Source organism: Mesocricetus auratus, unplaced genomic scaffold (assembly GCF_017639785.1).
Source record: "Mesocricetus auratus isolate SY011 unplaced genomic scaffold, BCM_Maur_2.0 Super-Scaffold_100007, whole genome shotgun sequence".
Lineage (NCBI taxonomy): Eukaryota > Metazoa > Chordata > Mammalia > Rodentia > Cricetidae > Mesocricetus > Mesocricetus auratus.
In genome coordinates, this window is record NW_024429191.1 from 94952950 (window position 1) to 94978596 (window position 25647).

At 58.8% G+C, this 25647-nt stretch overlaps 2 protein-coding genes and 1 long non-coding RNA gene across 3 annotated transcripts in view; 1 reads left to right on the top strand and 2 right to left on the bottom strand.

Annotated features, from left to right (window-relative positions):
• The first annotated feature begins 13850 nt into the window (after nt 1-13850).
• On the top strand, nt 13851-15862 carry LOC121141581. The gene is made up of 3 exons (XR_005878549.1): nt 13851-14242; nt 14636-14726; nt 14812-15862. It is a non-coding gene; the product is annotated as an uncharacterized LOC121141581 (long non-coding RNA).
• A 156-nt stretch (nt 15863-16018) lies between these two features.
• On the bottom strand, nt 16019-20595 carry LOC121141230 (dynein heavy chain 17, axonemal-like). The gene is made up of 5 exons (XM_040748075.1): nt 20271-20595; nt 19392-20027; nt 18327-18459; nt 17642-17769; nt 16019-16975 (listed from the first exon to the last, which is right to left on the bottom strand). The coding sequence occupies exons 1-5, from the start codon at nt 20397-20399 to the stop codon at nt 16823-16825; spliced, it is 1179 nt and encodes a 392-aa protein (XP_040604009.1). The 5' UTR covers nt 20400-20595; the 3' UTR covers nt 16019-16822.
• LOC101842603 (dynein heavy chain 17, axonemal) overlaps nt 20534-25647 on the bottom strand; it is a 33270-nt gene continuing 28156 nt past the window's right edge. The window contains exons 21-24 of the mRNA XM_040748076.1: nt 25163-25319; nt 24166-24270; nt 20903-21060; nt 20534-20792 (exon numbers count right to left, since the gene is read on the bottom strand). Of these exons, the coding sequence (XP_040604010.1) occupies nt 20534-20792; nt 20903-21060; nt 24166-24270; nt 25163-25319 (679 nt within the window). The remainder of the gene's footprint in view (nt 20793-20902; nt 21061-24165; nt 24271-25162; nt 25320-25647) is intronic.

Here is a 25647-nt window from a genome sequence, read left to right on the forward strand (position 1 = left end):
TGCTGCCATAGTTAGGGTTTCCATTGCTGTGAAGAGACACCATGACCGTGGAAACTCTTAGTAAAGGAAACACATTTAAGTGGGGTGGCTTACGAAATTTAATCCACTATCCTCATGGTGTGACACGGTAGTGTGCCGGCGGAGGAGTAGCCAAGGAGTCCTCCATCTCGCAGGCAACAGGAAGTGAACTGTGTGATACTGGGAGTAGCTTGAGCATGGACTTCAGAGCCCGCCCCCACAGTGACACACTTCCTCTGCACCTCCTAGTAGAGCCCCTCTCCCTGGGGGGGGCATTTTCTTTCAACCCAGCACACTTGCTTTTCTTTCTTTCATTCAACAGGGTCTCACCATGCGCCCCTGGCTGACCTAGAACTAACTGTGTAGCCCAGGCTGGCCTCAAACTCAGAGATCCACCTGCCTCTGCCTCCTGAGGGCTGGGATTTTTTTTTTTTCGAGACAGGGTTTCTCTGTGGCTTTGGAGGCTGTCCTGGAACTCACTTGGTAGTCCAGGCTGGTCTCGAACTCACAGAGATCCACCTGCCTCTGCCTCCCCCGAGGGCTGGGATTAAAGGTGAGCACCACCACTTCCTGGCTCAGCCTGCTTTCTTATTGCACCCAGAACCACCATGGTAGGGGTGGTGCTGTGCCCCCCCCTCCAGGAGCTGGACCTTCCGGTATCCACCATCGAGCAAGAACATGCACCACAGGCCAACCCGATGAGGCATTTTCTCACCTGAGGCTCTGTCTTCCAAAATGACACGGCTGTGTCATATTGCTAAAACTCTGTCACACCCTCCTGTCTTGCTTATCATGCTTGGGACGGGTGCTGTACATGCCTGGTATGTACCCAGCTACGAGTTATAGTCAGATTTTTATTTTATTTATTTATTTATTTATTTATTTATTTATTTATTTATTTGTTGAGATTGGGTCTCCTCCCTGTAGCCTTGGAAGCCTCAAGCCTTCTGTCTCTTGCCGTCTAACTTATCAGGAGTACAGGTATGCACCACCACACCTGGCCTAATCTCCTTAGTAAGGCCTAGCAACTCTCTAAAAGGCTCTGTAATTCTCTACAAGGATTTACAGAAATCCACAAATGGCTCCCTGAGTGGCTTAGCTCAGCCATTGCGTGGGAGCCCAAGTCACCAAAGGCTCCCAGTTTAGAGAAACATCGCCAACGTCCCTATTTTGGGGTTGATTGGTGGTCAAAGCGAGTCTCTTAACTCCATATTTTTGGCAAGCTATTTTTTTTTGAGAGTGTGTGTGTGGGGGGGACACAAAAGCTCTGAATTTGGAATAACCGAGGCTGTGGGGAGAGTCTCCACAGCAGTGACCTCAGGGACAGCCTCCAGGTAGGGACCTGCGGTGACAGCCGCTCCTCCTATCTTTCAGTGAACCCAGCACTGTGGCTCAGGGAGGAACCCGCCGTTCACCGCAGGAAACAGGGAGGACAGACAGCAACGGGTTCCGGATGGTACGCCCGGAGGCAGCTGCTGGCAGGCACGCCTGCACAGTCCACGGGTTGGGCTGCTGAAGGGAAGTCTCACCACCACGCGAGGGCTTTGGGCCCAGGTGAGCGGGGGGGGGGGGGGGGGAGCAAGGGTCCTGCCAGCCACCAAGGCGGTAGCCTCTGGAGATGCTGTTGGGGCCACAGGAACCTGGAGACAATCGCGGGGTGGTTCCCTTGTGTGCGGAACCCCTTCACCTACACCCTTCTGGGCCACCCTGTCTCCCAGGTGCCCCGGAGAACCGCATACAGTCGCGACCACAAGGAATTGTTTCCACTGCCCAGAACCTCTGCAGTTTGGCCTTGCAGCCGGCGACACTGATCTGGCGCGGGCCCCGTCCCTCATCTCTGCTGACTGGGGCTCTGCCCAGTGTCTTGTCCCTGTGCACGCTGGGCCACTGTCCCTATGCTGGACTCTCCTAGTGTCTCGTCCCGTACACTGTGCACGCTGGGCCACTGTCCCTACACTGGACTCTCTTGGGCTGCTGAGCCCACCTGCCTGTCACCCCCTGTGGCCCTTACAAACCCCAGGGGTACCATGCTCACGAGGCCATCTTCCTGTGTGCCTGCCACGGTCGCCCCGTGGGCCCACCCTCTTCGTCTCTTTGTTCTAAGACTCGGCAGGCCTGCCCGTCCCTTCCTTATCTATCTTATGGGGATGAAGGCCAGTGATCCCCACATGTTACCCTAAGTGCTTCCATGCACATGCTCCTGAATCTCCCCCGGCCCCCCCATCTTGGACTCTTTTTATAGGACTGTTGCTCTAGCTCACACTAGTTTACACTGGTTCACACCAGCTCACGCCAGCATCGTGACACAGCCCGGGGGGATTGCTCCCCTCGAAGATGTGGGGTCCCTTCCCCAGATTTTCCTTCACTCTTCAAACTGGGTCTACAGGAGGAGGACGCTAGCTTACCATGGGTGTGGGGTGCCAGATTCCTAGGCTATAATTACGTTGCTGCTGTAGCTGATGACCACCAACAAAAGACCGGACACCCACTCTCGGCTCTAAGGCAAAGACCCGGGTAATAAAGTCCCCGCGGGGACAGAATGAGAATTGGCTGACGGATGGGACAAAACCTTTGAAAACATGTGGCTCCTGGGGGTGGGGGTCCAAACAGCTCTTGAGTTGGCTTGGTACGGACGGTATAGGAAAGCATTGTGTGGGAGGCTCTGTCCCTTTACGCTAGGATTTGAAGATAGAGTTGCCTGGTCCTGTGACACTCAGAAAGTACAGGAAATGGGGCCAGCGGCTGGAGGCTGGTCCACAGGAGGTGGTTTTTGGCCAGCACTCCCCATCTCCAGGGACCCTACCTCCGCCGCAGAGGCAGCTAGCTCCAGCATGACCCTAGATGTGACTGCGTCGTGTGCTCTAGTCAATTTCAGATTTCTCCCCCCCCCCCCCCCCCGAACCCCTGGTTGCTTGCTCTGGCTTAATAGTGTTTGACTGGCGCAGGCTCCCTGTGAGACCAACTTTCGGGAAGGAAAATCAATGGGAAGGCTAAGCGGCAGGCCTGCTTCACTAATGCAGATTCGGTCAATTCAGGATGAGCTGTCTGCATCGGGGTCTGGGCGTGCGTGCCTGCGTGCGTGCGTGCGGCGAGATGCCCAGCAGTGGGCTCTGAGCTCTTTAACCTGGACAACTAGGGACAGCCGAGCACACCCGGTGACCAAGGCGGGGTCTCACTGTTCTCGCCATGGCCTCCATGCTTCGAATGTGCAGCTTCCACTCTGCCCTCCTACCCCTGAGACGAAACGCTGGGTAACTTGAGACACGCTTCCCCCCCCCTTGTCACGGGAGCCTGTGCACCGGTCACCTGTGTCCTGGCCTTTCCCGAGACCAAGGGCACCCGTGACATCCCGTGTCTTTCCCGGTTGGCCTCGCTTTGGGAAGGGGGTGTGGCGCGGGTCTTTGCTCTGCCTCCCTTGGAGCCCTCACCTTGAGGTCTGGGATGCCGTAGCCTTTCTTGAGGGTGATCTGGAAGACGTCCAGGGCACTGATGTAGGCGGCCAGGCGTGACAGGCTCTGCTTCCCGCTGCCGCCCACGCCCACCAGCAGGGCATTTCCCCGGGGAGACTCCAGGATACGGTTGATCTTGCAGATGTGAGCAACAGCATCCTCAAACAACACCTGGGGAGGGCGGAGGGGCCGTGAGAGCCATTCCCTTTGGAGGGCATAGGCCCTCGCCGCAGTCATAGCTTCACGACCCTGTGGAGATCACAGGCTCTCCCCAAGATCACATGACCACTTGTGGTCAGAGGAAGTCACCTGCATGGGCCAACCCCATGGAGAGCCCAGGCCCTGGCTGCTAATCCCTGATAGGCAGTAATGGTTCGCACCCCTGTTGAGTGGCAGTTTCAAATGTGGTTTTGTTTATAAATTACACTTAGGACAGATATGCATGAAGGAAACACCACAGCAGTTTTTAGGTACCCGCCAGGAGCCGGAGAAGGTCTCTGTGCAGATAAGGGATCCTGTGGGGCAGTGACCCAGGAGGGAGGTCTGTGTCCCGGACCCCTTGTCTGGGCCATCGACTCTAGTGCTACTCACGAGGTTCATGACGGCGTTGACTTCATTGTAACTGTCCAGGACATCCACGAGAAGCTTGTTCAGGTGAGTCACGTCCAGGACGGGGAAGTATTTGGGGTCACCGATCCCTTGGGCAAAGTGGCAGAAGATGTTGGGTCTCGCAAATAAGTGTTCCTCTCCGAGATCCTGGGGCCAAAAGGACACACAGCTGCTTGGCGATGGTCACCACACCTACCAAGGGGGTCCCATGAGGCCTGTAGCGGGGCCAGGCCATGTCTCCAGAGACTCAAACCACGGCTCTGTCTGCCCTTACAGACCACTGGACACTCCGTCCCCATGGTGTGGCCCTTGATGTGAGATGAATGGATGGTTCAAAGCACATGGGACACGCCAGTAGGTGACATGGACTGAGGCAGCTGTGTTCTGAATGTTTGTTTGCTTGTTTGTTTGTTTCTTTTTTCTAAAGATCTTATTAGCATTTGTAAGCTGCCATGTGGGTGCTAGGAATTGAACCCGGGTCCTTGGGGAGAGCAGCCAGTGCTCTTAACCTTTGGGCTGATGGGGGACATGCTTCTCTGTATATGTGTTTCTCTTATTGGTTGGTGACTAAAAAACACTGACTGGCTGATTGGCCAGGCAGGAGGTATAGGCAGGGCTAGGAGATGATGAGAATTCTGGGAAATGTAGGCAGTCGGAGTCGCCATGTGGAGCCTGGGAGGAAAAGGGGACACACCAGTTGTTCTCTGTGACCCAAGACCACGCAGAAATATACAGATTAATAGAAATGGGTTAATAATTGAGACAGGGCTGGCCAGTAAGAAGCCCGAGTCACCGGCCGACAGTTTTATAACTATTGTATTTGGGGCTGAAGGGCGGCAGGACCAGCCGGGACACAGCACCTCAGGTTACACTGGGTCATCTCTCCAGCTCTGGCAACTTCTGTCCTACTGAATCCACTGCCTGCCATGTGTCGGGGTCCTTACATGGATGGGTCTCCCTGTCACCAACGAAGGGCCTTTCCCAGAGGCCGTGGGCGTCCTTAGCCCCGGACACTCAACTGTCTGCGGGCACAGCCGGGGAATCTGGTGGCTCAACTTACGTCAAAGAATTTCTTGGTGGACGCGATGGTTACTCTGCGCAGAGTCTCCTGGTCTTTCTCATCAACCATCTTGTCCCCGTATACCCGCTCAGCCTCATGCAGCCAAAGGCGGACAATGTCCAGCGGGACTTTTAGAATCTCGCCCGTGGAGAATAAGATGCCCTGCGCCAGACACGCACGATGCAAGGTCAACCCTGCCCCAGACACGCACGATGCAAGGTCAGCCCTGCCCCAGACACACACACTGCAAGGTCAGCCCTGCCCCAGACACACGATGCAAGGTCAGCCATGCCTCCACGCTGCAAGGTCAGCAGCTCTGTCTACACCGTGAGGGCAAGTCAGGCCCTGCATTTGGAAGGGATGTGGAAGCGGCTACTGCCCTCGAGGGAGATTCACTAAGCTACTCTGTGACTGCTGCCTGGGGCCAGGGGATCCACTCACTGTGGAGGTCACACTTGCTCAGAGACTGGAGGGCATGTCTGTACCCAGGGCAGGGTTAGGGGGTTCGTCTTCTAATGAGGAACATAGTAGGGAAAGGACAAGAGGGGGCAAATTGCGATTCGGGGGCCCTCAAGGTCGTACGGCCTTCCACAAGGGCCAGGTTTTCAAAAGCTGCGAACAAAAGCCACAACTCAGGTTCTGCAGCAGGCAGTGTGGGTCCAGCCAGGGGAGAGTTGGGTACTGGCAAGCCCGGGCAGGTTTGGCAGGTGCTAGCCAAGAGGCTTCTGTTTGCCAAGCACTGGGCCCATCCCGGTAGCAGGACAGCCAGCCCCTGCATTTATGGAGCTTGCACTCCACTGGGGAGATGTGACCGGAGAAGGGAGGGAGGACATGCTACACCGCGCCACAGCAGAGGACACTGGGGCGGGCGTGGGGTATGCAGGAGGCCTTTGCAAGAGACTATGACGTTTGAGCCGGCAGCTCAAAAGAGCGGGAAGGGGACCGGCTCAGTTTAACCTCGAGCTTCAGGATTTCCCATCTGTTAAGTGGAGGGCATGAGCCGAGGAGACACTGGTTGCATCCACGGCCAAATCTAACCCTGGTTCAGACTCAGCAGTCACTAAGTGAGGGACTGCGACTGCCGTCCCCACATCAACCCGGCCACCCCCTTCTCCACGGTCTTTAGCCTGCCACCACCGCTATCTTCCCATCAGCCCTGTCATGTGACCTGTGTCACCATCACCCGCCACCACCATCGCCCGCCATCCTCTGTGTCCCGGGCGGGCGCTACCATGGAGGAGGAGACAGCCTCCCCTTGGTCCCCCCCCCCCCATGGACCAGGGACTTGGCCGTGGGCAGCGTGACGTAAGGCTACAGAGCAGTCACCTGGAAAATGTTGGAGAGGTCCCTGAGGTTGAAGATGTAATGAAACTTAATGGCCGTGGGAAGGAAAGTCGTTGCGATTTTATGGTGCAAGGCTGTTGTTAAGGAGAGAGACACATCAATTCTTATGGACTCTTTAAAGGCCTCGGGAAGGGCAGGGCTTAAAGTTCCTAAGGCAAATGGACTGCGAAACGGCGACCATTTAACCAAGAAATCTGCGCAGCCCTCCGAGGAGGGCGGGCACTCACCGCTGGTTGTAAATCAACCCCTTCTTTCCCCCCCCCCACCCCCAAGCAGTTGGATTTCGTGTCTCTCTAAGCTGCAACATAGCACCACTTAAAAAAATATATATATAGATTCCAAAGAATAGATAAAATATTTACCAGGGAGAAATAGGGAGACCCGTGAGCCCGTAGAGCAGAAGGGTTCTATTAACCGGCTTGGGGGGGCGGGGGAGGTAAGGGCTCTGCTTACCCAGGGCTGCATTCACCAGCTGGTTGCTCAGTCGCTGGATCACCATGGGGACTGAGCGGTACGACAGGTGTTGTGCCAGAATCGTGTTGTAGATGGTGATGAGGGCCTCCTGGCCGGGGAAGCTCACAGCAAACACGCAGAAGTGACGCTGTACGGACAACCATGGGCCCATCGGGCAGCTCTGAGTTACTAGCGGGAGGCCATGGTCAGCCCTCTTGGGGAAGCAGACTCTGTTGCTATTGTCTAATGTTCTGGGGTGGGCATTAGTAAGGACGCGTGGAGAAGTCACGCAAAAAACACCCATGCCATGTGAAGCAGCCATGCACTCTGCCCTGAAAAATATCCCCAGGGGCACAGAAAGGAGCAGACCAGGTCAGGGTGTGTATCCTGCATCCCTGTGGATTTGGTCAGGGTGTGTATCCTGCATCCCTGTGGATTTGGTCAGGGTGTGTATCCCGGGTCCCTGTGGCTTTGGGTTATTTGGAAGGGTTAGCCTGGGCATGGCTGCAGATATAATACATGATACCCTACTTAAAATGGGCCCCAGACACCCCACAATCATTTTGGGGTTTAAGTCTGTCTCCAGTGTCATATGGGAAATGCTTATACTAAAAAGGTATTAGCAGACTATCTGAAATCCAGGTGTAGCTGGGCATCTGCTAGACCAAACTCAGGACCTTGTGCTGGCTAGTCAAGTGACCTTTGGGGTTCCGAGGCGGGGCCGGCAGTGTAGCCTGCCTGACCATGAACTCCCCCACAGCATTTCAGGTATGCACTGACACGCCGGGCAGGCGCACCCGGCAGCCTTCGGTGGGAGGGGGGGTCGTGAGGGTGGTGGGCTGGCCCCTCCCTGCTCCCCTCAATTTCCTGAAGGCTAGGGAGTTCCCTGGAGCACGCCAGCCCCAAGCTCTGACACTCCCAAACCGGGGCCAGAGCTGCCTCAGCCTTCAGCACCTCAGGGCCGGCCAGCCGGCGGTGCCTGACCCCTGCTTACCTGTAGTCTGGGGTCAATGGTGAAGGAGCCAGAAGTGGGGTTCATGCAGGCCACGTACTGGCAGTTGTGGACGTCCTTTAGAGTCAGTTTCTGCCTGTCGTACCTGCGACGGGGCGGGGCGGGGCGGGGCGGCGTGAACATTGCACCCCAGGCCCAGAGAAGCCCCCTCCCCTGAATCACCCTGAGCGCCTCAGGCAGACGAGCCAGCTGTGCGCTGCGCCTCCAGGGGGAGCCTGGAAATGGGCGGCGGCAGGGGCGACGCTGAGCACGGCTGTGAGTTCCAGTCCAGCTCTGGGGATGGGGGGAGGCGGCTGGAACTCAATCAAGCCTGTTGGACTCTTGAGTCTTTGCAAGGATGCAAGCGCGGCCCTTAAGGGCACCTGCTCGCTGCCCCGTGAGCGCCTTTGCGTGCGTGCATATGTGCGCACGTGTTTGTTTGGTTTTTTTTGAGAAAGGAGCTTATGATGTGACCGAAGCTGTCTTTGAACTAGTGGTAACCCTCCTGCCTCAGCTTCCTGAATACTGGGATCATAGGCGTGTGCCGCCCCCCCTTACACACACGCTCACTCAACTCATTTTTTTTTTGAGACAGGCTCTCACGCATCCTCTTCTGGTCCCTAACTCCCCCGTGTAGCCAGGGGCGACCCTAAGCTTGCGATCCCCCTGCTCCACCTTACAAGTGCTGGCATTACAAGTAGCCGGCGCGCTTGGCTTACACACGGCCGGAGACTGGACCCGGGGTCTCCTGCAGCACCGAGCCACGCCCCCAGCCTCCCTGCTTACTGGTGGGTGACGCTGTTAGCGGGGCTGGGCACTCCGTGGTGCCACCGTCCTGATGTGGGGCTGTACCTCTTTGTTTCCCACTTTTTTTCCTCCCTGTGGCTGCTCTGCCCCATGGTCGAGCCCAGAGTTGCTCCTCGGCTCCTCCATCAATCAACCCAACACTTAACTCTTAACTACTCTGCCGGCCCACGCTTTTGTAAGCGCAAGATTCCCGCAGCCTTCGTGTTAGTCACCGGGAGCAGCTTTCCCCGCCCCCCCCCAGCTTTGCTTTGCAAACTTTTGTCCGAGAAGCCCTTCCCCGCCCCCGCCTCCCTCATTACCAGGAGACTGGCTCCTGGCGTCCCTGCCTTTGTGTCTGGGGTCGGGCACCAAAAGGGCCTTGGCCCGACACTTCCTGACACGACCGCAATAAGGATCTCTCTGTCCCCGCCACCGCGGGCCGCCTGGGCCTCGTCTGCAGGGCGGGTTTGTCACTGTGTGTGTATGCGCGGGTGGCGGGGCCCCCATCAGGAGGGGGTTCTCTGCTTCCACGGGGATCAGACTCCGCGGTCGGCCTCGGGCCGCCGAGCCGTTCTGCTGCTGGGACCTTTTCCAACCCCAATCGAGCCACCGCTCCCTTCCGTCAAGCTTCTCCAGAGACAGCCAGAGGCAGGTGTGGGCGGAGCCGCGTGAAGGCAGGCGTGGGCGGAGCCGTGAAGGCAGGTGTGGGCGGAGCCGCGTGAAGGGAGGTGTGGGCGGAGCCGTGTGAAGGCAGGTGTGGGCGGAGCCGTGAAGGCAGGCGTGGGCGGAGCCGCGAGAAGGCAGGTAAATGTGGGCGGAGCCGTGAAGGCAGGTGTGGGCGGAGCTGTGAGGGCAGGTGTGGGCGGAGCCGCGTGAAGGCAGGTGTGGGCGGAGCCGCGTGAAGGCAGGTGTGGGCGGAGCCGCGTGAAGGCAGGTGTGGGCGGAGCTGCGTGAAGGCAGGCAGCGTGGGCGGAACCTTGAGGGCAGGCATGGGCGGAGCCGTGAAGGCAGGAGTGGGCGGAGCCTCTTTGCTGGGAGAGCACAGGGGTCTTGCCGAGCCCTCTGAGTGTTTGGTGCTACAAATCAGGTGGAGCGCTCAGCAGGGGTCCCTGTGGGGGCCGGGCCCAGCTGCACCCAGCTCCCAGCTGCCCGGCAGCTCTCTAGGGGGCATCTTCGACCCACCAGGGGCTCCTCTGTGACAGACCAGGAGCTTCTCAGAGCTTTCCCTTGTTCTACCACAGCAGACACGCTCCTTTGAGCGGGGACCTTACCCGCTCCCCCCTTGTGGGGTCCTGGCCGCAGTTCCCGGCGTGGTTGTGAGGTGGCGATAGGACAGAACCCGAGCGATCCTTCTACTGTCCCAGCGCTGCCCCATGACCCCATGGTCTCCCCTGCCAGCCCCCGACCAGCCTCCTGCCAACTTCTCTCCTCCTCCCAGCCCTGGCCCCACCCCCACAGAGCTGCGGCCACGCCCCCACGCTGCTCCGCCCTCCCAGCCCTGGCCCCACCCCCGCAGAGCTGCGGCCACGCCCCCACGCTGCTCCGCCCTCACCAGTGCCCGTGGTCCATGTGCTGGCGGATCAGGGTGTGCGGGGCCACCGTGCCGTACTTGTCCACCTCGGGCATGTTCATGTCGTCGATGAAGTAGATCAGCTTCTTGGTGCCCGGGGGGCCGTAGTTCCTCCCCGACTTCTTCTCCAGAGGTTTCTCCAGCACACCTGCGGAGGACGGAAGGTCGTCCACGCCCACCCCCACGCCTCCCGGGTGGTGCCTACCGGACAGTGCGGGGCCCTACTGTCTGTCTCCCGTGGGAGGAAGGAGGTTGGATCTCGGAATGTGCCTGGCGCAGAGACAGACCCTCCTCAAGTGGGGTGTTGTAAGATGTGCCTGGCGCAGAGAGAGACCCCCCCCGCAGTGGGGTGTTGTAGGCAGCACCGGGGGTGGGCACCGCGCTCCACCATCAGCTCCCAGGTGGAGGCGGCATGCTGCCACCCCCCTAATTGATTGATGTGCGATTATTTTAGCTGGACCAGACACCTCTTGGACCCCTCAGTGACCCACACTAACCACTACTGCGGCATCTGCCCAGGACACCGCCCAGGTGTCTCCATGGGGGACAAGGCTGGTAGTCCGGAAGTCCCACGGCGGGAGGAGGGGGCAGGGACCGGGGCTGGGGAGGTGGGAGGGGGCAGGGACCGGGCTGAGGAGGTGGGGGGGCAGGGACCGGGCTGAGGAGGTGGGGGGCAGGGACCGGGCTGAGGAGGTGGGGGGGCAGGGACCGGGGCTGGGGAGGTGGGAGGGGGCAGGGACCGGGGCTGGGGAGGTGGAAGAGGGCAGGAACCGGGCTGGGGAGGTGGAAGGGGGCAGGGACCGGGGCTGGGGAGGTGGGAGGGGGCAGGGACCGGGGCTGGGGAGGTGGGGGGGGCAGGCGTGGGGGAGGGTCCGGGTCCCTCACCCTGCAGCATGGCTGAGGTCGTGTAGAAGTTGAAGGGCACGGCCTGCACTAAGAAGTCGTCGGTGCTGAGGCTTTCCAGCTTGTCCCCCATCAGCACCGACTTGCCGGTACCCGCGTTGCCCACCAGCATCACGGGCCACGACTTCGCCATGAGGAGGTCCATGAAGTACCGGATGCGGATGGTTTCCGTCGTGTGGACCAGAGAGGCCTGGGGGGGGGGGCGTAGGGGAGCCGTGGGAGGGACAACAGACCCAGTGCCTGCCGGTGTGCCGGCTCCATTGGGTTTCTAAGACCCCGGCGTCACTTTTAAAAGGGCCCTGCTGCGACTCCCTGTGACTCGGGGTGGGAGTGGGGGCCGGGGGGGTGGGGGACATGAACTCTGCCCTGGCCGAGGCTTTGGGGAAGGTCACCTGCAGTGGGACATCAGGGTCCAGCTCAAAGGAAGGCACTTTTTCTGTCCAAGGCAGGAATTTCTTTGTTTCGGGGTCAATGTAGTAGTCAAAAATGGTTCCCTGCGAGGGTAACTTGATGGTTTTAAACTCATTGATCCACCACTTGCTGAACTCGACTCGATAATCAATGAGCTGTTGGGAAAGAAAGAAAGAGGGGGGGAAGGAAGGAAGGAAGAAGAGGAGAAGAGGAAGGGAGAGGGCTCAGTTAAGAGAGCTGCAGGGCAGCCTGGTCTGGGGGGGGTTGGGTCCCCGGGCGCGCCCTGTCACCTGGTCCTGGAACATGGAGCCTCCGAAAGCCCAGAAACAGGCAAACACGAAGTACAGCTCGTACAGCTCCTTGGGGGAGTCTGGCGGAGCGTTCTTCTCCGTGAGCAGGCACTCCAGCAGGTACAGGATGGTCTGGATGATGGTGATTTCCGGCACGGGGGTGATCCTCTTGAAGCCGATCCGCAGCTTGTCCAGGCACGTGGGCAGGTACTTGTCGAAGAGGATGGTCAGGTTGGCTTTCTCAGACTGCACCTTGCGCCTCTCAATCCAGCTGCTCACCACCCTGAGGGGGGAGTAACGGCCACCGTCAGTCCCCCTCGAGGCTGTCCGCATCGCTGGTGAGGTGGCCACCGTCAGGGCTAGCTGACTACAGACCCTCAGAGGGTCTGGTGTGGGGGATGCTGGGCCAGTGGGGAGTCTGGTCCCCCCCCCCCGTCCCCTCTGGATTGGTCCAAGGCAGCTGTGATGGACCGATCCATGCCCCCCCTGCCCGCCCCGAGTCCTTTCTTTCGATGGTGTTGTGTCTCTTGAATCCCGAGTTGTCATCAAACTAGGTAGCCAAGGAAGACTTCATCCTGATCCTCCTATCTCCACTTCTCAAATGCTGGAATTACTGGTGTACAGTCACCAAGCCTGGATTAGGGGGTGAGCCCAGGGCTCCATGCATACTAGGAAACACTCGTCCACTGCAATGCATCCCCAGTCCCGAGAGTCGTTCTTTTGTTTTGTTTTATTTTTTGAGACTGGGTTTCTCTGTGGCTTTGGAGTCTGTCGTGGAACTAGCTCTTGTAGAGCAGGCTGGCCTCGAACTCACAAAGATCCGCCTGCCTCTGCCTCCTGAGTGCTGGGATGAAAGGCGTACACCACCACCACTCAGCAGCTTCTTCTTCTTCTTCTTCTTCTTCTTCTTCTTCTTCTTCTTCTTCTTCTTCTTCTTCTTCTTCTTCTTCTTCTTCTTCTTCTTCCTCCTCTTCTTCTTCTTCCTCCTCTTCTTCTTCTTCCTCCTCCTCCTCCTCCTCCTCCTCCTCCTCCTCCTCCTCCTCCTCCTCCTCCTCCTCTTCTTCTTCTTCTTCTTCTTCTTCAATAATTTACTTTATGTGCTTTGGTGTGAAGGTGCCAGATCCCCTGGAACTGGAGTTACAGACAGTTGTGAGCTGCCATGTGGGTACTGGGAATTGAACCAGGGTCCTCTGGAAGAGTAGCCAGGGTTCCTAACCCCTGAGCCATCTCTCCAGCCCCCTGGGAGTCATTCTTGCCGCTTAGGAGGCATCTTCTCCCAGCTGAAGCTGAATACTATGGGCTGGGGACTAGGAGGCCATCTGGGGGCGGGGGAGGGGAAGCAGCCAAGCAGCTAAGGATGGAAGAGGAGAGGAGGAGCTGGGATCCTCATGACATCATTTGGACCTCTGCACCCAGCTGTGCCTGCACCCACCTAGTGGCTGGAATCTACACATGGGTGCACACACAATACATACATACGTATATGTACATAGAGATTTGGCGAGCACATACATACACATGTGTACATAGAGATTTGGCGTTGGTGAGTTCAAGTTGAACTTGACATATTCGTTGGAAGAGTCCAGGTCCAAATACTAGATGGCCCCTGGCGACCATTCCAGATTGTATGGCGCAGTGCCACGCCCCAGCATGGTTGTTGAGAGGCAGGGAAGCTGCAGCTGGCTGCTTGGACTTGCAAGGTGGACCACAGCCAAATGTAGCCTGAGGCAAGTCACTTAACAGCTTTGGGTTCCAGATGCTCCATCTGTAATCTGGTCATGTTTACATCACCCTTGCTCCAAAGGACGGTGCAGGCTGCTCTTTTTAAAGCTCACGGAAGGGAGCCTGGTCCCCGGTAAGTGCCAGAGGAGTATCTGCTAAAAGCATAAATAGTGTTGGGCTCCCTCGAGGGCCAGCGAGCCGAGGGTGTGCATCATTTCCAGGATGCCCGAGGCGTAAGCAGGAAGCCCGTGTTATGAAACATGAAGCCACAGTCCACAGCCAGCACCCGAGACCTCTCCATGAGCCTGCTGGGAGCGCTGCTGCTTCCTGCCCTGCTGTGGGGACAGGACGGGAAACCGAGGCCTTGGGCCGCAACACCGGCATACCAGCGTGATAAGTAAGCCTTTGCCATTCATGCCTCGGTGCAGGATGTAGTTCGAGTGGGAACCCCACATGGAGGTGGTCCTCAGTAGACTGGGCAGACATGCAGGAATGGTCTCAGGCTGCTGCTTCTCTGCCCCACCTGAGGACTCCCGTGTCACACGGCAACATTGCCTCGGTGACGTCACGGACTGCAGTCCTGTGCATGCTGGCTTCCATCTGTACAAACTCAGGCAGACGCTCCTGAAGACACAGGTCAGCCTTCTGACATGTCCAGGCACTTCTCGCTTCATTCCCAGGGGCAGCTGGGGTGTGTCACTGGCCTATGTCCCCATGGGCTGGCCGGCTGCTGGCTGGAGTCCTGGCCTCCCCTGTGGCCATCTGCTTAAGGACCGCTGCTCCATCTGGGGGAGCCCTGAACCCCGGCTCTCTTCGCTGCTTCAGCAGAACCCACCCTTGTCTGATTCCCCCGGACACCTCTGGGAGTGTCCGGCTCTGCCTCCATCCTCACAGTTTCACCTCTGGCTCCCCTGCCTGCTTCCCAGGGCTGTGCCCCAGGACCCCATCTCCTGTATCCGGGAGCCGTCGGTGACCTGACGTCTCCCATCTCTTGGTGTGGCCATGACTTGTAGCTCATCTTCTACCCAGGCTCCACTTCGGTTCCCCCTTCCTGTCTCCTGGTCTCCCTGAAAACTCAAGCTGCTGCAGATTAGCAGCCCCTTCCGCATCCACCCAGAAAGTAAGGATGTGGCTTCACACGGGGAAGGCGCCTTTGCGGGTACAGCCAACTGTGGATCTCAAGATGTGGTTGTCCTTGGTTACAGCAGACCCTGAAATCTGGTGCCTGGCGGGGGGCCATGTGGAGACAGCCTTGGGTGGCCACCAGCCGCCAGGAACTGGTAAAAGCTGGGACCAACCCTGTCCGATAGCCTCCAAGGATCTGGTGTGCCGCCATCATGACCTCGGGCTTTTGTCCTCAGCTCTCTCTGAGGATGGACCGCCCTTGGCGGGGGTGGGGGGGCTGCCTGGCATGCAGTGCTTCCCTACCGCAGTGCTGCCTGGCAGATGACCCAGAGGTTCCAGCCCCCGGGTGTCTGGCCAGCACCCACTCCTATGCCTGCCGGGGCACCCTGCTCAGTGCCCTCTGGGAGCCTGGCCTCATTCTGCGGCCTGCCTCCCAGAAGGCATTTCCCCTCCCACCGGAGACGGACAAGGCACTCAGGTATGAACTCCCATTTCCTTCTCTCTACCTCAGGCCTGCTCCCTGCACCTAAGACTGGTTCTCAGCTTGCCGAATAAACCTCCCTCTTCCTGCTGCAGCACCCCGCCCCCCCCAGCACTTGAATTCAGAGCTCTAGAGGGTGCCTTCACTTCCAGAGCCTCCTCTGTGCTGGCCTCCGCCCCAGAGTCCCTTGAATCTACCTCGAGTTGCTGATGGGCACCTGGCTGCTTGTCTCTCAGGTGTGAACTATCCTGTCAGCTTCCTGCTCCTTGCGCACTGTCTCCTCGGAGTGTCTGTAGCTCACCACTGCCCCTGTGTCTCTTCTCACCACTGCCCCTGTGTCTCTTCTCACCACTGCCCCTGTGTCTCTTCTGAAGATACTTTTGGGTGTCTGTTGCTCTTCCAAAGCAATGTGAGCTTGGTTAGGGAAGTTCCAATCGTAACCCGTATCTTTCCTGGAAAATCAACTCCGCCCCGACCCCCTCTCCCCGCTGGCATGGGACTCTCAGGGTTCAGCTGACGCAGAAGGTATGCAGAAAGGATCGGTCGGACAGGTGGGGGTAGGGACAGGTGAGTGGATAGAGGATGGATTGACGTATGGAAGGGTAGATGAGTTGGTGACTGGGTAAAGGGGCAGATAAATGGATGGACAAACTGACAGGTAAGTGGGTGGGAGGATGGGTGGGTGGGTGAACAGCTGGATAGATGGATGGACAGGTGGGTGGATGGATGGATGGACAGGTGAGTAGATGGATGGATGGACTGACAGGTGGGTGGATGGATGGATGGACAGGTGGATGGACTGACAGGTGGGTGGATGGATGGATGGACAGGTGGGTAGATGGATGGATGGACAGGTGGGTAGATGAACAAGTGAGTGCTCGTTTTCAGCTCAGGTATTTATCCTGAGCCTGTGGTTTCTATTCCAGCTGACTTGACTCGATATATTAGCTCCAAGCTACCCCTTCTGGGTCCCCGCAAGTTTTACTATTTTGCCAATCATGTCCAAGCAGGAAAATATCAACATCAAATCTCCTGTTCCTTAAGACTTCAAGCCACTCTCAAGTCCATGCCTTCCCCACGCCATCCCTGCTGCCCACAGACATGACTGTAACCCCTCTTCGGGTCGCAAGCAGTCCTTTCTTCCCGGCCCTCAGCTTTCATTATCCATCCATCCCCGGGCCTCCCCAAAGTGCCAGCCCTCCTCGGGAACGCTGACCTAGATCCTGTGCTCCCAGAATGCTCCCTCTCGGGAAGCAGCTTTGCATTCAGTCTTTGGGGAGCACAGTGTCTTCAGGCGGGCCAGCCTCCCCTTATCCCAGCGCTCCCAGCGAGCGGGGCCAGCTTTTGTCCTGGAGTGTCCCATCAGCCGCCACACTGTCTGTCACTGAGTTTCTGTCACGTGTCACCCTTTTTACTGCAGTGACAGCGAGGTGAGCCAGCATAGTACATGCAAGCGTGTACTGCTCTGATGCGGCCCCACTGAACGTGGGGGTGAGATGGACCGTGGCACTTGTGTGGGTGAATGGGTACGTATAAGCGTGTGCCGTGGTGACACGGCCCACTGACCGCGTGCTCTGCCACAGTTTGGAACAGGAGAGTCCAAGCCTTACTCACGGGTTCCACCCAAGGTCAGCAGGGTTGATGTAGAGTATGCCAGCCCTGGAGACAGTGGCTGGGGTGGCTGTCCTCAGGTGGCTGATCTCGAACACCAGCCTCATAGTCCGATTCAAGGGGATTCGCTCATTGCTGGCCAAGGTGAGGACCTGGGGGAGGGGGGGCAAGCCCGTTGGTGGGTGGCAGTCTCTAAATGAGGAGTCGCTGAGGAACGTCACTCTCTCCTTGTCTCTGGCCCCCAGACATCCCTTCAAAAACCACAACTCTCCCCTCTGTGGGGATCCTTCCGTGTTGTCTTCTACCCAATTCAGAAGCCCTGTTTTCTGACATGGGTCTTGCTATGCAGCCCAGGCAGGTCTTGAACTCACGATCCTCCTGTTTCACCCTCCCCGGTGCCGGGAGGAATCATCTTCTCCAGCTGCTTCTAGACTGTTCTGGAGGCTGTTTCCGTCATGTGTTTCATGTGTGGGTTGGAAAGTGAGCCCCGTGCTTTATTGCAGCCTACACGGAGGCAGACACACGGGCAGGTGCGGGAGGGCACGGAGCTGCGTCTCCCGTGGAGGGATGTCTTGCGGCTGGTGCCGTCTGTAGGCCATGACTCTGTGTGTGTGTGTGTGTGTGTGTGTGTGTGTGTGTGTGTGTGTGTGTGTGTGTGTGGCTTCCAGCAGAGTCCCCCCCCGGCCGCCCTGCCCCTGCCCTCTAACCCCAGCACCGTGTGTTCTCTGCGGTCCCCGCCTGTGACACTGTTGTCCCTTCTCATGCTGGTGACTGGGGGTGGGGGTGGGTGCTCAGCTGAGAATCCGGGAGTCACGTACCTTGTTGTCATCCATGACCGTGTTGAGGGACTCAATCCACATAGGGTCTATGTCCCCATCCAGGACAATCCACTTGGGACCGTCATGTGTGATGTTGGCTAGGTCCCGCATGATGGTTGAGAATAGGCCTGTAGGGGGGCAGGCTGGTGATACTCATGGCCGTGTCTGAGGGGCCGGGTGGCGTGCGTGCCAGGCACTCTGGGGCCTTCATTCCTTCGTGCCCAGGCGGCTCTGGCCTTGGCCTTGCTTATGCTATCTCAGAGGTGGCAGGAGCCCACCCAGGGGGCCGCAGTGGTCCCCTGCTCTTCGAGGCGCCGCCCTTGCCCCTGCCCTTGCCTTCTTCCGGCTCCTCCACCCCCCACCATTCATCCCTCTCTGGAGTCCACCCTTCGCCTTTAGTTAGAGGCGCCCGGCCAGAGGCCGCCACATTTAGCACAGCTCCACCTGTGGGTCCCCCTCGGGTGAGGGGTCTCTACTTGGACTTCCTGCCTGCCTGGTGGGGCAAGGAGCACTGTGTCCTGAGCGCCCTGGCCCTGGCTGGCTCCCATAGCTCTTCTGGGGTGGCGCAGACCCGCAGAGGCTGTGACCCCACCCCAGGAAGCCTGCTCAGGTAGTGGGCGGGGCCTCAGAAAGCCTGCTGAACACACTGTCCCAGAGGTGACCCCTCACACCCCACCCCACCTACCGTCTTTCCACTCCCTGGTCGCCGGGTTGATGATGCCAAACAGCTCGTCACAGGTCACGGCCTTTGGGTCCAAGTCCACTGCCACCGGCTTCCTCTTCAGGTTCTGATAGGTCTTGTTGAGGGACTTGAGGACCTGACAGGGAGAGCGGGGGTCATTCGCTGACTTGGTGTCCGCAGCTGCACCTGTCCCAGAACCTGGCTCGCGGCCCTCCTGGGGCAGCCCCCTCTCTGCAGCCCCAGGTGTGCTTGCAAAGTGAGAAGCAGGTGCTGCTGAATCTGTGTCCCCTGGACAGGGGTACGGGCTGAGTGACGGGAGCTGACTAATCCCGGAGACGGAGCCGAGACCACTCATTCTAGGACCTGGAAAAGCACAAACTCCATTCTCACCACACAAGCAATGCATTGAGGAAAACAAAAGAAACGGAAGAAAACTACTTGTTTTTTTCTTCACTCAGAGAAACAGGTTTTAAGGACACTCAAGGATTTTTTTTGTGTGTGTGTATGTGTGAGAGAGAGAGAGAGAGAGAGAGAGCACGTGTGCACACACACACATATGTACATCATATGTGTATGCAATGGAGAGGCCAGGGGATAACCTCGAGAGTCACCTTCAGGAATGCCATCAACTTCCTTTTGAGACAGAGTCCCTCTCTGTGCTTGAGGAGTTTACCAATTGGGCTAGCTAGGCCTGGTGGCCAGAAAGCCCCAGGGGTTCTCCTGTCCCTTCCTTAGCGCTGGGGTTGGAAGCACAGGCCTTCATGTTGGCTTTTTATGTGGTTCTGGGGACCAGGTCTCTGTGCTTGTGAGGCAAGTGCTGTGCCAACTGAGCTGTCCCCCTCCTGGTAAGAGCCTAAGCGTCCTGCCCTGGAGGCATTTGGCCGGACACTTGGCTGGCTCAGAATGCCAGAGTTACCAGCACTGGTGTCGTCGGGGACCGCCCCCCAGCAGCGTCCACCACAGCTCCAGGCAACGCCAGGAGCCAGGAGTGTGTGAGCATCTCGGGGGGTGGGGGTGGGGGGCAAGGCGGCAGGTGGGATGTGTGCGTGGCAGGTGATGGGGGGGTACTGGCAGATGCTGGTGCCGTGCCTGGGAGGTGATGGGCGGGTACTGGCAGGTGCTGGTGCCGTGCCTGGGAGGTGATGGGGGGGGCGGGTACTGGCAGATGCTGGTGCCGTGCCTGGGAGGTGATGGGGGGGTACTGGCAGGTGCTGGTGCCGTGCCTGGGAGGTGATGGGGGGGCGGGTACTGGCAGGTGCGGTGCCGTGCCTGGGAGGTGATGGGGGGGTACTGGCAGGTGCTGGTGCCGTGCCTGGGAGGTGATGGGGGGTGCTGGCAGGTGCCGTGCCGTGCCTGGGAGGTGATGGGCGGGTACTGGCAGGTGCTGGGGACGTGCCTGGGAGGTGATGGGGGGGTACTGGCAGGTGCTGGGGACGTGCCTGGGAGGTGATGGGCGGGTACTGGCAGGTGCTGGGGACGTGCCTGGGAGGGGATGGGGGGGTACTGCAGGTGCCGTGCCGTGCCTGGGAGGTGATGGGGGGGTACTGACAGATGCTGGGGACGTGCCTGGGACTTGCCACTGCCTGCGTTCCCAATGACGAACACGGAGTGTCGGACTTGAAGCAGTTCCTCTAGCTGTACGACCTTCAGCACGAAGCTGTCCTCTGCCTGCAGCTTGAGCTCCACAATGCTCTGCTTGATGATCTGGGAGACAAGGCCGGACATGGCTTGGGAAGATGGCCTTTGGATGAGCTTCCAAGCGTTGGCATTAATGTCACCCAGAGTTCACACGGCCCCAGAGCCCCAACCCCAAGATTTTTCTGTGACCCTCCGTTCTGAAACCCAGGGCTGCCTGGGGACCAGGAAGCAGCTCATGGCCCCAGAATTCTTGTAGGCGAGAGCAGGCCTCTCCGGAGGAGGAGGAGGGTGGGGTAGGAAGAGAATCACCTTCTCGAAATTCAGGTCTCGCTTCCGGGGCACATCCAGGGCGGGGAAGAGGTCCCCGATCAGCCCCATGAACACCGGCAAGTCGTCTGTCACGATCTTGGGGATATTGAAGTCCCTCAGTGCCCTCATGAGCACCTGGTCCTCTGCCCGGGTGGGGTCCCCCCTCTTCAAGGAGCCGGCCACCACCAGCACGGACTTGATGGCCCGAAGGCCCCAGTCATAATGATCCTGTGTGTGGGGTGCAGACACATGAACACACTTTCCTACAGTGGCCAACTGGCGCTTCCAGGCTCGGAGTGGATCTCAGAGCTAGGGAGGACAGAGGCAGAGTGTGGGTCCCCTGAGGCTCCGCCAGGACTCCCCCAGGAACTGGAAGGACACACCTGCTTTGACAGCAGCTCTTTGCACAGGGTGTAGAGGGTGATGAACTTCCGGGCCAGCAGGCGGGCTTCCAGGAAGCCCTCGGCCACCAGCATGATCTCACAGATCAACTCAAAGTCGGGCACCACCATAGCACAGGGCCTGGGGGATTAGCGAGCACAGGGCCTGGGGGATGAGCCAGCACTAGGCTCCCCCGACCTCCACTCACTCTCCAGCCCCCCCAACGCCGCTAGCCCCCTACCCCCCTTCACCTGAAGAGGGCCTTCAGGTTCTCGGGCAGCTCTGTGCGTCCGGCGTAGCCAGGATTCATGGTGATGAAGATGCCCACGGTGGGGATGAGGCTTATTATCTCGCCCAGGAAGTTAAACTTCTTTTTCTTGGCCCGGATTGCGTCTTGGACACACTTCACCTAGACAGTTGGTACGCAGACACAGACCAACACGGGGCCGTTTGCGTGTGCAAATGTGCGTGTGCACGTGTGTGTTGGTACACACGCACGTGGAAGCCAGATGGCATTGGGCGGCTTCCTCTGTTGCTCAGGACTTCTTGTGAGGCAAGGTCTCTCACTGAATGTGGGGCTCACCAGTTGACTGGACTGGCTGGCACAGAGAGCCCCAGGGACCCCACACACACACACCTCCCCTCCACAGCACTGGACTTTCACACCTTGCACCTGATCTTGTGTTTTGAAACAGGGTCCCAGGCTGGCCTCAAACCCAGAGATCCACCTGCCTCTGCCTTCTGAGTTCTGCGATTAGAGGCGTGCGCCGCCACCACCACCACCTGGCAGTGTCTGCCCCCCCCTTAAAATATCTGTGTATACTTTTGTACACGTGTGTTTGGCTGCCCGGGGGAGGGCCAGAAGAGGGTATTGGATCCCCCAAAGCTATGAGCCACCTGGCAGTGGTGTTGGGAACTGAACTTGGGTCTTCAAAAGAAGCAGGTGCCCTAAACCTCTGAGCCATGTCTCCCGTCCCCCACATCTGGCCTTTTATGTGGGCTCTGGGTATCAAAGTTCAGGTCTACAGGTGTGCCTGGCAAGCACTAGACTGACGGGATGCTCGCCCCACCCCTGGACCCCCGTCCAGTTTCAGAGCCTGGCAGTTGCGAGTTAGCAGTGGCCTTCACACTGTCACTGCTCTTGATTCCTGCCGGCCCTGCGCTGTCCTGTGATTTTTGTCACCCGTGGGTGTTACACAGTAGACTTCAGGGGGACTTGTCTCAAGAGCGCCCTCTGGCCATGAACCAGATTTCCGTCTTTTTTCTAACAAGAAGCCACCAGAGCCCCATTAGTAGTCATAGCCAAGAGTCTCCCGCACCTCCTGCTCACCAGGCTGGAGCAGCTTCGGAGACTTTAGAGAAGCCTACAGAAGGCAGCTGCAAACTACAAGATCGTCACTTGAGGGAGCTCCCGGCTTGTGGCTGAAACCGCCCAGCCATCGGCTCCTCTCCCCAGCACACGGCCTGCTTGCCCGGCCTTGCTAGGCCTGGCTGTGTCGTGGTGGTGGTGGTGGTGGGGGTCCCGCAGGGCTCACATCTGGGCAGGACTAGAGGGCAAGAACCGGGAACCCCTCCTGCTGCCGGGACCTTCCCAGCGCTCTGTTCCCAGGTCTCTTGTGTCCACGAACAGAACACAACATTCTAGGGTCGTCCTCTGACTTTGGAGCGGGGCTTGGGAGCTTGGGGGTGTGTGTGTACTGGGTCAGGGGCTGGTGGTTCAGCCCAGACTGAGGAGGCTGGCGGAGTGGCTGCCGCTTTGGCAGACTGGGCTCGCCTTTCTCAGATTGGAGAATGGGGAGCTGCTGAGAGCTCTGGAGGTGAGGTTCCTCCAGGCTGTGGGGGTCCTCACTCCCCTGCTTCACCCCTGCACGGGGGCGGTCAGGGACCCTGTCCCCTGCGTCCCCACTGGCTTTTCCTACTGAAATCCCAACAAGGCTAGCAGCGGCTTCTGCCACAAAAAACACCGACTTGTCACTGGGCAGACGGGTGGCTGCTGGGTGACTGAAGGAAAAGCAGGATGGAAGCTGGGGACCTGGGCGCTTCATTGGACTTGCATTGGACAGGTCTGAAGGACCAATGTGTCCCCGTCCCTGTCACTCCGCCCGGCGCCGCCCCGCCCTGCAACCCCTTCCTGTGTAACCCTGGCGCTCTTGCTCTTGCGAGCACTTACCCGCCCTGCGCACCCCCACGCCACCCAGGACGAGAGTGCTGTTCCCTCTTTCTGCTGTCACCACCTTGCTTTCCCATTTCCCATCATTTCTTTTTCTGTCTGGTTTTGGGGGGGGGCAAAGTAGCGAGGCCTGGCTCGCTGGGACCTTCTGAGCAGGGCCTCCGGCCTAGGGCTCCAGAGATGGGGGTCACGGGTGGACCCCGGGATTGGAGGCCAGGCTCAGCTGACCTCAGAGCCCGCGGTTTCTACAGCCTGCGGGCCACCAGGGTTGCTGGGGCTCCTGTCTGAGACGTGGCAATGCCTGTCCAATACACGCGGCGGGGCCATCAAGGCGAGTTAAAAAAAAAAAAGCTGGGGGGTACTGGCATAGCGCCTCCCCCCCCGCCCCGTTTGAAGACACTGTTCCCTTCTCGCCTTGCCTTGGGTTCCCCCCAGGGCTGTCCTGTGCCCTGGGAGGGAATTCCCTAGGCATACATGCTTTCCCTATCTACTCCTGTCCTGTTGGTCGCTCCCATGTCGCCCGTGCGTGCACTAGAACCCTTTGCTTTCCCGCTAGAGCCCCTTGCTCTCCTCTGTCTGGCTCAGGGGTCTGGCCTGAGGCCACCCCCACACTCAATCTAGGCTTAGGTAAGGGTTTCCCTCCACATGGACATCTAGGGAATAAAGACACTGTCATTTAATTCTTGAAGCGCATGGCCGAGTCCCAGCCAAATGCAGGCAGCCAGTTGTTCAAGCCCACGTTCAAGTAAGACAGGAGCCCAGCTGTGGTCAACCCAGCTGTCCCTATGCCGCAGCTGCTTTCCCCAGACTATAGATAAAGCCTGCTTATGAGGCGGATGGTACACTCTGGACCTCTTTGCTTTAGCCTGTTGCCCAACGGTACGTTCATAAGGCTACTACGGGTTATAAGATAGTCTCACTCTGTCTCTGTCTCTGTCTCTCTCCTCTGCCCTCTTTGTTCTCAGTTTATAGTCCTGGCTACCCTGGATTTGGTTACATAGACCAGTCAGGCCTTGAGTCTGTGACGAGCCTCCCGGCTCGGCATCACAAAGTGCCAGGGACTCCAGGCATGGGCTGCCACACCCAACATAATTTTCTGTGCCAGCACCCCCGAGCGGAATCAGTTATGCCTCCCTGTCTCCCTTGGCACGAAGGGGCAACCCTCTCTGACTCTATCTCCTCTGTGTGTAAACTACCTAGGACTCCTGGGGACCAGGGCAGGGGTCCGAGGCATCTTTGTGTCATCGCACGGGCAGGAGGCTCTCCGGTGTCTAAGATACCACGAGGGTTGGGCCCAAAGCTCCAGGCTCCCCAGTGACCCAAGACGGGACAGGAGGGCCCTACCTGTACAGCGATCACAGACAAGACTTCCACCGAGATCCGGTTAAACTCGTCAAAGCAGCCCCAGGCTCCGGTCTGGGCTAGCCCCTTGTAGATGTTTCCGCAGGACTGCCAAAGGGAAAGATGTGCGTCAGAAGAAGAGGGGACGGCTTCCAAAGACCTGCAGGAAGCAGGTGCCTGTCCTAGGGCACTCATGTGGCACCTGGCTCCTGCCTGGGGACCCTGTCCTTTCGCGCCTGACCCACACAGCCCCCGGTGCTTACCTAGGGGAAAGGCTCAGGCATAGGCAGGGGTGGACATTCCTCCGCCATTTCCCCCTCACCTCCTCGTTCTATGCCCATGAAGGAAGCGGGGGAATCCTCCTCCCCAAGGCAGCCTGGGGCTGCAAGCTCTTGGAAGACCTCACTCCATGAGCGTGCCGGTCTGTCCCCGCAGGGCGAGCAACACACCGTGGAATCCAAGCAGAAATCCCTTGTGGATCATCTGACCTGACCTGACCTGACCTGACCTGACCTCACCTCACCTCACCTCAACTCAACTCAACTCACCTCACCTCACTTCTCTAGGGCCCGTGGGGGGGGCGGTTCTGATGGTGCAACCGTCAGTCAGGATGGGTCATGGGTGCTGTTCTCAGCCTCAGGATGGGACCCCTAGCCTGTGGGGCTCACCTGAGGGGAGGGAGTCCCCTGCAGACTGAGCCCCCCCACTCCTCCCTCTTACAATGGGTCTGTTACTGCTGGGGCCTCTCCCCCTGTCATTTAATCCTACGTTCATCCTAAACCCACACCAAAGGTCAGTGGGTACTCACTCCTCTGTGGTCTCTAATCATTGGGGCAGACTTGGTCCCGAGAGGGGTCCCCCTCTGAGGCCCCCTACCTCCCAAAGCGGGTGCTGGCAGGGTGCTCTGCATGCATAGTCCCTGCCCCCTGCATGCCTGTGTCGTCTGCGGGGTCGGCACATTCTTGGGTCCCGGGTGGGGACCACGGCCCTGGCCTCATACCTTGTAGTCCATCTGCTCGGAGCAGTTGAAGACGTACACCATGGTGCCCAGGGCTCTGCCCAGGTCCTTGGTTGTCTCCGTCTTGCCTGTGCCAGCAGGACCCGCAGGGGCTCCGCCCATGATCAGGTGGAGGGACTGCGTGAGTGTGATGTAGCACCTGCCAAGGACCTCCAGTCACCTGGGGCACTGTGTCCTTAGCGCCCGCTCCACACTGGGAAACTGTGACTGGGGCACTGTGACCCTAGGACCTGTCCCACACTGGAAAACCCTGACCTTGGGACCTGCTCCATACTGGGGCGCTGTGACCCCAGGGCACGCTCCACATGGTGCTTTACCCTCTTAACTGTGGGGGCTGTTGTACTTGCTCAGACTCCCCCCCTCCACACCCGGGGACAGAGAGCAGGAACCCTGCGAAGTGACCGAGGGACAGGTGTGAGCAGGCCTGGCCCTCCGGTGGGTTTGGGGAACAGTGGGCCCTCTGGACT

Excerpts from the sequence above, each read along its gene's own strand:
- LOC121141230 (XM_040748075.1), bottom strand. The coding sequence starts at position 20,399 with ATGAGGGCACTGAGGGACTTCAATATCCCCAAGATCGTGACAGACGAC. Across the intron at positions 17,770-18,326 it reads GACCAGGGAGTGGAAAGACG|GCCTATTCTCAACCATCATG; the intron begins GTAGGTGGGGTG and ends GCCCCCCTACAG. Across the intron at positions 16,976-17,641 it reads CGGTCATGGATGACAACAAG|GTCCTCACCTTGGCCAGCAA; the intron begins GTACGTGACTCC and ends CCCCTCCCCCAG.